This window comes from Corvus hawaiiensis, chromosome 3, assembly GCF_020740725.1.
Source record: "Corvus hawaiiensis isolate bCorHaw1 chromosome 3, bCorHaw1.pri.cur, whole genome shotgun sequence".
Taxonomy (NCBI): domain Eukaryota; kingdom Metazoa; phylum Chordata; class Aves; order Passeriformes; family Corvidae; genus Corvus; species Corvus hawaiiensis.
Window position 1 is genome coordinate 109,305,841 of NC_063215.1, and position 12,925 is coordinate 109,318,765.

At 47.5% G+C, this 12,925-nt stretch overlaps 2 protein-coding genes across 6 annotated transcripts; both read right to left on the bottom strand.

Annotated features, from left to right (window-relative positions):
• Positions 1-1,754: 1,754 nt before the first annotated feature.
• On the bottom strand, positions 1,755-7,402 carry LOC125322717 (serine/arginine-rich splicing factor 7-like). Of its 2 annotated transcripts, XM_048296731.1 has the most exons (9): positions 7,294-7,402; positions 6,771-6,951; positions 6,455-6,631; positions 5,428-5,502; positions 5,205-5,306; positions 4,647-4,700; positions 3,383-3,427; positions 2,697-2,732; positions 1,755-2,055 (listed from the first exon to the last, which is right to left on the bottom strand). In XM_048296731.1, the coding sequence occupies exons 1-9, from the start codon at positions 7,313-7,315 to the stop codon at positions 2,031-2,033; spliced, it is 717 nt and encodes a 238-aa protein (XP_048152688.1). In that variant the 5' UTR covers positions 7,316-7,402; the 3' UTR covers positions 1,755-2,030. The 2 variants fall into 2 exon arrangements, with proteins under 2 accessions (XP_048152688.1, XP_048152689.1); XM_048296732.1 differs by lacking the exon at positions 3,383-3,427.
• A 1,030-nt stretch (positions 7,403-8,432) lies between these two features.
• On the bottom strand, positions 8,433-12,892 carry GEMIN6 (gem nuclear organelle associated protein 6). Of its 4 annotated transcripts, none has more exons than XM_048296884.1 (3): positions 12,524-12,892; positions 11,019-11,164; positions 8,433-9,175 (listed from the first exon to the last, which is right to left on the bottom strand). In XM_048296884.1, exons 2-3 carry the CDS (start codon positions 11,144-11,146, stop codon positions 8,770-8,772), a joined length of 534 nt encoding a protein of 177 aa, XP_048152841.1. In that variant the 5' UTR covers positions 11,147-11,164; positions 12,524-12,892; the 3' UTR covers positions 8,433-8,769. The 4 variants fall into 4 exon arrangements, with proteins under 4 accessions (XP_048152841.1, XP_048152842.1, XP_048152845.1 ...); XM_048296885.1 differs by having other exon boundaries at positions 12,787-12,888; XM_048296888.1 differs by lacking the exon at positions 12,524-12,892 and adding an exon at positions 11,831-12,076.
• Between the last annotated feature and the right edge of the window lie 33 nt (positions 12,893-12,925).

Genomic DNA, 12,925 nt, shown 5'->3' on the forward strand with positions numbered 1-12,925 from the left:
TCCTGCTCTGGGGACTGAGCTGCTCTAGTGTGTGGTAAAATGCTGTAGTAATAATGAACTATTATTTCCTCCCTTTGGCCTTGCTTAATTGCAGCGCTGAGCAGTGCTGCAGCCAAGCTGCTTAAATACCCAGTGCCTGAAGTGACAGGACTGGGCTGTCGCCTGAGCATTGCCTCCAGCACCAGTCTGCTGCACAACCTTCAGCCTGAAGAATGATGAGTGGAGGGAGGGCCATTGTTTGGGCAACACTTGGATTTTTAAAAAAAATACACAGGAATGGTTGTAGTTTCACACCAGCACCCCCTCCTGTGAGGAAGATGACAGGAGTACCAAGACCAACATCCCCAGGCAGAGAAAGGCCACTGCAGCTCTGCTGGGATGGATTAGCCCCAGCTGGCTCCTAAGCACCACAGGGCCCCTCCTCCATTCCACCTGCACAACCTGGCACTGGGAGGGGGAGGGATGTGAGAAAATTCACAGGCTCAGATAGAGCCAGTTTAAGAAAACAAAAGCAAAAGCCACACACACAGGCACAGCAAAGTGAGGAATTCATTCCCCACTTCCTGTGGGCAGGCAGGTGTTAAGCCACACCAGGAAAGCAGGGTGCTATCCTTCCTAACACTGACTTGGGAAGACAAGCCCTCTCACTGCCCATCCCTTCCCCCAGCTGTAGATGCTGCCATGATGTCCTTTGCTCCCTTGGGATCAGCTCTCCCAGCTGTGTTCCCTCCCAGCTCCTCTCAGGGCATCGGGGGAGCAGCAGAAAAGCCTTGACTCTGTGAGCACTGCTCAGCAATAATGAAAACAGCCCCAATTACCAAATTTCCAGCACCCAGCCTTCTCTTGGCTATCATGAAGAAAAAGAACTGTGTCCCAGCCAAAACCAGCAGAACTGCAGAAGGCTGAAGGCTCTGAAGTCAAAAGTACCTGGCACTCCGCTTTCCTTGCTACTCTGATAACAGCCATTATCAGCTGCAAAGATAAATCAAATTGGCAAATTTTATTAAATCTCTCAGTAACCTATCCATGGGAGATGGGGGCACTCTGGTTTCCCAAAGCAACCACCAATCAGGACAGCAGCAAGGCCCTTCCCTGGGCACACTTCACTGCCAGGATGGAACCAGGCAGCCACAGTCAGACAGGAGGAACTTGAGCTCTCACTTCCCCACAGATCTTGCCACTTGACAATGACCTGCAGGTTATGCTGAGGACCTGTCATCTCCACAAAACCCCTCCAATTTCCTAGAAAGAGCATGCAAATATATTATCGTTTGCACCACAACTGTGACCCTAGCTGAGTATCACAAAGTACTTGGACAACCATCATCTAAAACAAGACTTCCAAAAATATTTACTTCAATAGCTCACATGCCAGAAGTATTTAAAATACCTTCAGGTGAGAAGTTCCCTGGTCCTTTAATGGTCATGACAGGCCAGCATTCACACATTGTTTTTTCCAATCTGTTAATGGTTTGTAGACATTTCTGTAAGTCACTGGGCAGATGAGTACCCGCAGAGAGGTTTTCTGCCTCCCCAAGCTTTGAGGGGGGTGCACAAGGTAAGGATCACCACAACATTCCAGCTTCAACAGCAGGAATGACACCTGGCACTGGTAACTTTGCCCTCTAACTGGTGCTCTGTAGGGATGGAAGAAGAAACACATGCCTATCCCAGCCTGCCTGCTGCTTTTCACCCCAGGGGGACACAGCCTGCTTCCCCATCCCAAATACGAACAGCACGCTTATCACAATGTATTTCTTAGTTAGAAATGCAGTTTATTTCAACGCACCAATAATAAAAAAAAAAAGCCCAACATTTTCAGATCACAGAACATGAACACAACAGAAGAGTTTTGTATTAGTCTGCTAATACGACTTTTAGAAGATAGAAATTCATGCCAATTGCTAGTCAATAGAAACAGCCTTCTAGGACTAAGCCCTTGCATCACAAAATCCCTTATAATGTAAACAAAATAATTTTTTTACTAAACTTCTTAAATTTTAACCCATTCTTTTAGAACTTTCATTCCTTCAAGGGCTTCCTGATGGTGAGTGACTGAAAGGAAAAAAAAAAAACAACAAACGGTTAAGAACAACTCCTACAGCAAAACCAACAGAAACTGTACGCTCTCCCAGGCTTCCTCTGGAGTTCCACCCCCATCTTCATTTACAGTTCTCAAATAATGAAAGAAGTGTTGTATTTTAACACTTTAACTTAAAAACTGCTTTAAGCTTGAAAGCTGACGACTACTTAAGAGAGCTGAGATACCAAGCCTGCTCAGAAATCTCAGTTCCAGCACATACTTCTCCGGTAACATAGGAAAACTTCTTACTTCATGGAGCATAGCACAGCTTGGCAGCTGTGCAACTCCTGAGCCTGCAGGAGTCACCAGCAGGAATTTAATCCTACAACACTTTTATGGCTTGCTCCACACCTTACATTACTCACTTGTTCCTACATTCTGAATTCCTCAGGAACATTTCATTAAAGTACATTTCCTTAGGAGTTATTATCATGACATTCTGACTACCAGCAGCAGGAAATGCCCGTAAACAATTCATCTTCTCATAGGTCACAGATTAAGGCAAGTAAAAAACCTGAGCTTTTAGCCTTGCCCAAGTTAACTTCTCTTGGAACTGCTCCAGCTCTAGTGCTGTTTAACCATAGGACAGACTCCAGTTTTAAGACATTCCTACCTTCTCTTTGGAGATGGTGATCTGGACTTTGAGCGGCTGTTTAAAAACAAACAAACAAAACAATCAGTGGGGTTGGTACACTTGGCTACTCTCAGAAATCACTTCTGACCATTTAAAACCAGAACAGTCTGATGGTGTTAAATTCATTGACACTGCTGGTAGCAAGTGTACCCAGTTACTTTAAGCAAGAAGCTGCAGGTGAGAAGGAAAAATGCTGGAAGCTGGAGCCCTCAGGAAAAGAGCAACACACAGCTTAAAAGCTGCTGTAAATCACAGTAACCCTGCAAAGCAGGAGCAGTGAATTGAGCAGAGTTAGGGAGAGGGAGAACTACAGACATTTGAGAAGAAAGGTAGGAGAAAATATGCCCCAAGTCCTGTCAAAATTTTTTTTTGTGATAATGAGTGAAAAACATCTGTATGCAAAATCCTGGAAGAATTGCCTACTGTCCCACAAAACATCAGCTGTTAAAAAACCCCCATAAAATAATGTATGAAAAGTGTTTTTGAAATCAGCTATGAAAAGAAAAAAACCAACCCTGCAACAGAAAACCTTCTTCCACATGCAACTGAAATACTGGTCCAAACCGGTCCTTGAATCATGAGGGAAAAAAACCAAAGAACCCCAGAAAAAAACCCACCAACCAAAACAAAAACCAACTGAGTGGTACTTGTATTTGAACGCTCACCTTTTAGCAGGTAAGCCAGATTTAGATCTACCATGAGACTCAGACCTACAACAGGAGAAAAATAAAGCTCAGCAAAGCAGCCAGTGGGCATGCAAACACATCGAGTTAGCTACACCAGCAACAGCAAATTCACCCCACGCAGCAGCACCAACCAGAGAGGGAAGGCTCTGGTGCTGCAGGCCTTCCCTAGGACATTTCAAGGGAATCCTTTAGCTCTTATTGCAGAGACCCCACTCATCAGAAGACACGAGTGCAAGCACAGGGAGCTCCCCAGCAAAGCTTCAGCTGCCAGTTCCACAAGACACCAGACCACACTCCCACACTTTCTTCCTACCTGCAAGTATCCCTTCTATAAAGGGAAGAATAGTTTTAAGTGTTATCTCAGAAAAGACTTTAACAGCACATTAAGAGCCTGGAATCAGCCACATGTGTGCTGAAGAGCTGGTGGCAATTTTATTCAAGCATAATTCAGATTCTGTACCAGTATCTGGCTACTAATGAGTTAACTATTCCCAGTTCATCTCAGGAATTAAAATCTACTTAAACAGTGAGACTTTTCTCCCACATTCATTAATGTTACTTTACCAACTCAAATATTTGCTGTTACTTAAAAAATATTTGTCTTCTTGGAGCATCAGAATTCAGGCTATCACTCAACATAAGAATGCTCAGTTCAATAGCCTTGGCCAAACAAGTGAGATATACTTTTACTCTGTTTCTGCTCAGAACTGTTTCTGAAGGGTTATCAAGATTCACCTTTACTGGGCCTAGTAACTCGTGGAAATACTACATGGACACTGCTGGCACACGTTAAACAAAATGTTAACGTGCCACTGCTTTGAAACCTTCCTGGTCACTATCCTGAGCCACTGTCTGTCTCATTCCCCCCCCGTAACTAGGAACTTTATTGGATCACAGTTACAGAGGATGGGGTTGCTCACAACCACCTAGAACTGGTACTCAGTAGCATGGCTTAAGTAACAGTAAGGCAGCACTCAAGACCATCCTCAATTTACTACACACCTAAGAATTAACTTGTTTTTAAAAATTCTCTCCACAGACCTTTAATTGCACATCACTACTTTTGTCTGTGAAAAGGCATAAATTATTAAGGGCAAATACTGCTCTGCTGGACAGTCTTCCAACTCCTTCCAGATAAAATTCCCCCAGGGAAGAAAAAAAAAAAAAAAAAGAAACAACACAGCACCACAACCAAACACCACACCAAAACTATTACTGATCTGAATTAAAACTAATGTCTCACCTGCTTCGAGGCCATACAACAGAACGGGACCTGGAGCGTGATCTGGACCTAGATCTGGGAAAAAGCAATGAAAGCTCTACTATCACATTCTTCATACAGGTGAGATAGAGATCAGTTACTGTACATGTCTCAGAAGACTGGGAATTTTGTTGGGCAGTTAGTTTTGCAGAAGTAACTCTTATTATTAGAAGGCTGGAGCACCTTTGGTCAGTACTGCCATCCACGTAAAATGAATCCCACTGCCTTACTTGATTAAGCAATTAAACCCTGTACACTTGAAACCGAATTTGGAAACCTTTACCATAGTAACTTTGGCACAGTGTTAGAAAGAAAAAAAAAAATCTTAGAAACAGCAGTTCCAAAATTATATGCTTAAATTTTTAACAAAGTATTCAGAGTAGCTCTTAGGCATGTAACACCACAAAGGTTCCTACCAGCATATGGACAGCAAAACAAGCTTACTGTTCACATTATAGGTGCTATATATCCACACTTGATATTTCAGCTCCAAGTTAAGTGCCCTTCAGCAATGCTGTGGGTTCAACAGCAACCACATACCTTGACCTTCTTAGAGAACCAGAGCGGGACCTGCGGGGTGAGAATGACCTGTATCGACGAGGAGAGATCGACCTGGACCTGCGGTAGGAAGCTGACCTGGATCTACAAGGCAAAGGAAAACCAACCCAATCAGGGCAAGGTACTTTTCACACTAACTACAGAAAACGAAGGAGGGGCCCCCAGAGGGAGGAATAAGAATGGAACACAGAAGGCAGAGCCCTACCTCCTACCACGGCTGCGACTGCGTGACCGGGAATACCTTCTTCCTCGGGACCTCGAGCGGGATCTAGACCGGGACCTGGGTTTAGGTTAGAGAAAACAGGTATCAGCAGACAGCTGCAGCAACCAGTGCATGTGAGGCCCTGCTGAAGTCAAAACTTCTTTAAGACAACTAAAAAGAGAATTTAATAAAACAAAAAAAGAAAAAACCAAAAACCAAATCAAAACAACAAAAACACACCACTAGCATCTGTCAGTTGGAAAAATGTCTGGGCCTACTTGTCTTGAGCATTTTTACTACCTAGAAAAATGTTAAAAGCTGAATTACATTGCAGAATTACATTAGAATAGAAAACACTGTAATGCGTATTTAAAATAAACCTTGCAAGTTTGCAGGTCGACCCTCTTTGGCCCAAGGTCTAGCAGATCTAGACGATCTAGAAGTATCTATAGGCGAGCGCTGCATCTAGGTAGGTGTTCTCTTCAATCTAACGACGATCAAACTGACAGCCCAATGAGCCAGGGTGAGGCTTGATTGACGCAAGAAGATTTTTCTAGGTGGGAATGTGGTCAATCTGGTGTTCCTCTTTCTAAACCGGAGGGGGGCCCCAATTGAAAGCCAAATTTACTGTTACGGCGGTCACCGTCTCAAATTTTCTGCCCTTAAAGAATAAGGTGAAGCTACGTGTAGATGGCTCGAGGGGATCTGGCCTCTTATGCTGATCACCTCAAGGTCTAGGAGGATCTTAAGTGTCGGATTTGCAAGGCGCCTCAGCATGAAATCTTAAGGCTCGTGACATTCTGAATCAAGGCGACTGACTCAAACGAAGAAACCTGAAAGGTTTTGACCAGGTTGATTATTAAGATATTAACATTTTATATGTATTAGCAAAAAAAAAAAAATTGTGATATACACCTGTTGACTTACGACATTAAGAGTTAAAACTGGTGTAACATTCTGTTCTTTGCTAACAAGAACTACACAAAAGCGAGCTGGCGAAGCAACGCGGCCGCCCCGGCCCCGCACGTACCTGCTCCTCCTTCGCCGGCTATAGCGGTGACAGTCATAGGCATAGTGGCCTTTCTCACCACACTCGTAGCATCTGTCGTTGGGGTCGAAAGGGCGCCGGGCAGGGGGCCGGTCGTAGCGGGAGCGGCGCGGCATCCCTGTGGATACTTCCACTCTGACTCTGGAGCCGCATATTATCCTGCGAGACACAGCAGGTATTAGCCAAAGGAGTATTTTTCTCTGATGCGCTCAAGCAACGAACATGAGAAATCCATGACTGGGTGGGGTAGGGAGATCGGGGACTGCGGCCCCCTAAGAAACTCCAGGCATGCACGTACTTCCCATCGAGGCCAAGCACAGCATCTTCAGCATCCCGGGGGTCTTCGAACTCCACGAAGGCGAACCCCGGCGGGTTCCTGGCGATCCACACGGTTCTCAGCGGTCCATAGTAGCTGAAGGCTCTCTCCAGCTCGCCTTTGCCGGCGCCCGTGCCCAGATTCCCCACGTACACCTTGGTCTCTGCGGGGACACGCGGCCGCCATGTCAGTGCCGCGCGCGGCGCCGGGCACGCGGCCACCCCTCCCCCGCCCCGCCGCCATCTTTGACACCGCGTCCATCTTAGGGCGCTCCCGCGGGGCCGCGCCCGCCCTCCACAGACGCCGCGGCCCCGGCGGCCGCCCCGCGGCGCCCCCCTCCCCGCCGCCCCCGTCCCTCTCAGCGGCCCCCTGAGGGAACGGCCGCCTTCTCGCACCGCCACAGCGGCACCCACGCCGCCGTTCCCTCCACCTTCCCCTCGCCCCGCTGCCCGCAGCGGAAGCCCCCACGCGACTCTCGGCGCCCCGGGCTCCCCGCCGTGCCCACCGTATCGCCCGTATCGCGACATCCTCCCGACGACAGCGCGAGCCCAGGCAGGCGCGACCCTTATATAGAGGAAGGGCGGCTGCGCCTGCGCGCCGCGCGGGGGCGGGGCGGGGCGGGCCCGCGCCTGGGCGCGCGCGGCTCTCGCGAGAGGCGGTTCCCGCGCGGCGAAGGGGCGGGCGGCGGCCGTGGCGGCCCCGCGGTGGCCGGGGGGGGACGGGAGCTACGGGAGCCACGGGCCGGCCCCGGACTCCTTCTGGGCACAGGCTTCCCCCGGCGGCCCCCGGTGAGAGCTCCTGTCCGCGTCTGAGGGAGCAGATGAGTAGGGAGCCACTCGTTGCGCTTTGCACCCCTCATGCGTGACCCACCACAGCTTCTCCCCGTGCTGAGGGGGAAGGAGCTGACACCATGGTGCTTATTCCACGGCCTGGAGTGGCGCCTTCCTTGGAACAAGGCATTTCCAAACTGCTCCAAATCTCGTATGCTGGCTCACAGCTCGGGCCCGTCCCAACCAGCCATCAGACACTGGTCTATCCTTTCATATCTGACACGCAGCTGGAGATGATGTGTGTTGGCATCTCCCAGCCTTTCCAGGGAGACACACACAGGAAAGGATGTGCAGTAGACATTTTTAAAGAAAAAAAACAACACAAACATGACAGATTCAAGGTCATTTTAGGCAAGTCCCAGCAGGAATGAGGAGAGCCTTTTCTGAACAAGAGTTAGGCAGACTTTCCAGCTGCATTTGAGCACACCACTGGGGATCTCATAATAAGGCAGAACAAATACACCGAGATAAATGAGGGCTCTAAATGTTCCTCACTGCATTAATAATCTCGGGAATAGTCACATAATGATTCCTGCATCTTTTGTTGGCATAAACTAGAAAAAGCATTAAGAAACACAAACTTGCTGAATTGCAACAAATTTTCCTTTTACAGAACACTGGTTTCCCAAGCACTGCTGCTCTAAAATAACAAATATAGACAGGGAATGGTTTTAAAGCCTGCTATTTGCCTGCTAACCTTCCCCAATAATTTTACAAACTTGGACATACCTTGTGATTCATATTTTAAGCCAGGAGAACAGTTATAGAGAAAACAAACAACCAACCAGCCATGAAAACAACAAAACAAAACAGCTTTCTGAATTTTTTTTTTTTAATTTGGTTTGGGAAGTCCAGGTGTCATAATTCTCCTTCTAAAAAAAAAAAAAAAAGAAAAAATAATCTGGTAAGCAGTTCAAATAAACATGCCTTCAGCACTAGATAATTAAACTAGTTTTAAAGGTAGAGCAAAACAGTTTAAATTTATCATATATCATATGATAATAAAAATACTGCTTGTGCTTTGAGTTCAGACTTCTTGTTTTATCCCTTCCTTTACACACAAAAAATTCAAGACCAAAAGTACCCAAACGCAGCCTTTCTGCCAACAGTGAATGCTGACGCCCAGGGGAGTCCCTGAAGCGGGAGAGTTCCTAGAGAGGGCTGCTTTCATCAGCAGGAGCTCGCTGCTGTTTGTCGAGGTAGCCCTGCAGCAAGCCCTGCACGCGGGACAGGATGATCTCGTTGGTGCTGCTGCACTGCTCGGGGCCGTACGGGGGGTCGATGGTCAGCACTCCCGCCACGCTCAGCGTCCTGCCCTGCTCCCCCTGCTCGCCCACGGGGATGTGGTTGCTCTCCAGCCAAGTCTTCAAGGCGTTCTTCCTCTTCTCCAGCTCCTCAGGGCTGAAAGCTTGGCTTTCCTCAGGCTCCAAGATGCGAGCAAGGCGCTGCTCCATGTCGCTGTCCCCTTCCTGCAGTATTTTGACCTCTTGGACAGCGTGACCCATGATGAATGATATGGACACCTTTTCATTCTCTGAGAATGTTGCAAGGACAATGCTGTCAAGGAAGGGAGACTGTGTAAGTTCCTGTTCTTGACTGAAGACTGAGAAGCAGCCTCCAAGGTTTTCGAGGTAAGAGCTCATTAGCATCAGCCTAACCCAGGTATTGAGGCAATATCCAGTACCCAGTATTTTCCTTTGAAAAGCATGCTGCTATACCCTTAAAGTACTAAAAACGTGGGGCTCTGTAGGCAATTGCTGGTCTTGAGCTTGAAATTTCTCTAGACACTATCAAGCAGAACATTAACATACACTTTGCTTTAAAACAATAAAGTCAAGTCTAGGAATCTAAATATTTTTGTGCAGCTTTCCCAACACTGCTGAAGAACCTAAAGCATTTCAACATTCAGAAACAGTGATACCTTCATACATACAGCACTTTGAATGCTGAAGGCAGCTAACAACACTACAAACTTTTAATGAAAAAATATTCATATTTATTCATCATTGCTAAAAAGTAAGTTTTTTAATGACTGTTGCCAGTTTGTGAAATGAAAACACAACAGGAACACACTACAGAAGGCTCAGGCTTACACTGTAGAAGCCTGGTCTTTTCCCAAGGGCACCTGCATCCCAGAAGTTCTAAAATGCAGGTAGGAAGGCAGCTTGTTCTATTTCTAGGATGTCTCCCTCATGTATCAACAAAGAGCATCAGAAACCATTTTCTTCCTTCCATGGGAAGCAAAATTCCAGAACTTGATGCCAGCACTTCACAAGCCTATTATTGCCAGCATTAGTGGAATGACTTCTTGGGATGTGTCCAGTGAGATCTGCCCTGATTTCAGCCTGGACCCTCCAGAATCACTCACAGTTGCATGCACCTTTCTTACCAAAATGATAAGAAAATTCAGGAGATTATTGGAGCTACTCCAGAGCTGAAGCAAAACCACTTCTTCTGAAACACATCAGAAGCTGAATGTTTTAGTTTCCAGCCTCCAACCTGTGTTCATGTGGGACAAGCTCACAACCAATAAGGTATCAAAGAGCTCTGGCAGCAAGGAGACAAATTTCTGCCCATTCCCTGGTGCATTTTGCCTTTCAAACCGTGTTTTCAAGTTACTCCCTTGGGATACCAGAGTGTGTGGTACCACTTTCTGTCCAGTACCCCTGATTTTCCCTTCTTGCTCTCCAAAGAAGCCTCTACACCTTCACGGGTGTCTGGCTGGAGTGGAAAGCCAGGCATCCATGCAAGAACTCTGGACAGAGGGTAAGGATTTCAACACCTAAAGCATGGAAAACACTCCTGCATTCCTGCTCTTCATAAAGCAGGGTTTGGTATATTGTTAAAAGCAATCCTTAACACATGGATTGTTAAGAGGTAATAGTATAGTTTAACATGTAAGTTTTAAATAAGAGTAATTTACTTGGAATTATAATACTGTGTGATTTAATATGCTGTTCCCTTAGCTGTACTTGCTTAGCATGAGCAGCTGGATTTGCTGAAGCCTTAAGCCACAAGCTGTGAACTTTCACCTTGAACATAGGCATTCAGCTGGTATAGAGTCGATTTTCTTAGCAATTTTCCTAGAAGCTGGCACAGTGCTGAGTTTTGAATTTACTGTGAGAATAACGTTCATAGCACACTGATATTTTGGTTGTTGCTCAGCAGTGCTTATTCTAAATCAAGGACTTTTTAGTTTCCCATGCTCAGCCAGTGATGAGGTGCACAGGAAGTACAAACTAGAAGATAAGGAGGCTGCAGCCATCAGCAGAAGCTGCAACTTGACAAGATAACATGCCATTTTTGCTCCAAATAAGTTTGCTTCAGCCTTAGGGTCTTTCCTCCTCCTAAAAATCTTGCTTTTTATTAGTTTTACAGAAATAAAAACTTCAGTACTTACCAGGCAGAAACTGGGTCAACTGTTAAAACCCATCCTTCATATTCATGTTTCTCAACTGCAACAACTTTCACCAATTTGTTTACATACGTTTCCCAGTCTAGAGGGCTTTTCCTCTGCCAGTCATTCATATTTCCTACATCCAGGACCTAAAAAACAACCAGAGCAAATCAGCAGATGCAGTCAATCTTTTTGCTTTCTTCTTCATGCCAGAACTGGATTTGCCTCCAGGTAAAGATTTGTCTTAAGCAAGATTTGCCTTTTCTTTTAAAAGCAGACATTCGCACAAGTGGTTTGCATAGAGCTGCAGTTCTGTAATTCCCCAGACAGTTCCCTTGTTTTTAAAGGCACACAGCAAAGCCTCGAACCCCACTGTTCTGGTAACCTTACGCTTTCCCGTTGCATTCAACACTCCATCTATTGCTCTGCCTTCTTACAAAACCTTGGAGGTAAAAGTTCACTGCCTTTTTTCCGTGCACTGGCGCATCACTGGTGCCCGAGCCCTTCCACTGCCTCTGGATAAGCGTTGTCCACCCGGCTCCCGGCTCTCTCCTCATCCCCTACGGTGGAGCACCAGCAAGTGCTGTTCCACTCTTTTCCCCCGGCCCACCATTCCCATCCCAGCATTGCTCCACGAGCAGGGCCGCAGCGCGGTGGGTGCAGCGCGGCTGGGGGAGCAGGAAGGGCGGGAGGCCGCTTTGTTCTCGGCAGGCTCCCCGGGAATGCCTTCCCGGCAGAGGGAGAGCCTGCACAGCCCAGCGGGGCGGGGGCAGGAGCCCGGGCCCCCCGGGCCCCATCCCGCTTATCCCGCTCACCAGGCCCGATTCCCGTTCCCGCCGAGGGCCCCTGGGAGCTGCCCCCGGGCGGCACCGCCGCTTCCTGGCGCCGCCGCCGAGCGCCTTCCCCCGGCACGGGTTGCGCTCCAAATGCTCCGATACGGAGTTTTGCGGCTTCGGGGGTGCACATGAATGACACAGAGGTTTGCACCTATCAGGCCAGGTTGTAAAACAAGGAGTCGGGGCGTGTGGCACTTCAATCCCGCTGCCTTCTGCCCCTCTGGAGCTGCATTTGCTCCTGGGTGCTCCTGCTGGCGCAGTGACATTGCAGCTTCCACAGGCCAAGCCGTGCCTCGTCCGTGTGCATTAGTAGGGATAGATGCGCGTCTGCTATATAGGAATAAGTTATTTTTGCTCCCTGTTTTTTGAGTTGCTTTTAGCAAGCTTTCCTATGCCACCGTGAAGGTGAGAAACTCGCCAACACCCACCCCCCAACTGCTCTATCTCAGCAGTGCTCATGGAAAGCTTCCTATGGATGAACCAAACAAGCTGCCAGTCATTAATTCAGTAATTTGTCAGTAATTTGCGAAAGCCAGCATGCAATGGTTTCGAGTTAGCAGAAAAAATATAAAGGGTATGAAATGAGATAGTCGTATTTTGCAGGCTTAAAGAGGCGATTTCCTTTTTGCTTTTTCTTTTTGTGAGTCTTAGTTCAGCTTCTACAGTACTTACAGGAATTATGTAGGAATGGGTTGTGCCACTCTTTTCAGCTACTGCTTCCTTTCAGTCACAGCTCGTTTATCAGAAAGCAGGGAGAGCAAATCTAATTGTTTTCACCCTAAGAACAAGCACTGGCCTGCGCTCCAGAGGCGGCTTCGCATCAGCTGATGAGGATATCACCTCCAACATTGGATGCGTCCAAGGATAGCTCCCACCCAGGAGCTGCCAGGACAAAAAAGCCTTGCTGGCTTTACTTCCACTGAGCAGATGATCACCTGCAGCACCAGGCCTAGGAGTTCGCCTTCTCAGGGACAAGTACTCCCATTCCCACTCACGCCCCCAGTTCCTATTCAGGCCCCAATTCCCTTTCAAGAGCCACCCCCCCCGCCGCGCGCGCCACCGCCCCGCGCGCAT

Coding starts and splice junctions, on each gene's coding strand:
- LOC125322717 (XM_048296731.1), bottom strand. CDS start 7,315: ATGTCGCGATACGGGCGATACG. Junction 5,503..6,454: donor AGCCGGCGAAGGAGGAGCAG/GTACGTGCGGGG, acceptor ACCTAAACCCAG/GTCCCGGTCTAGATCCCGCT. Junction 2,056..2,696: donor TCACCATCTCCAAAGAGAAG/GTAGGAATGTCT, acceptor TTTTCCTTTCAG/TCACTCACCATCAGGAAGCC.
- GEMIN6 (XM_048296884.1), bottom strand. CDS start 11,146: ATGAATGACTGGCAGAGGAAAAGCCCTCTAGACTGGGAAACGTATGTA. Junction 9,176..11,018: donor GTTGACCCAGTTTCTGCCTG/GTAAGTACTGAA, acceptor CTTCCTTGACAG/CATTGTCCTTGCAACATTCT.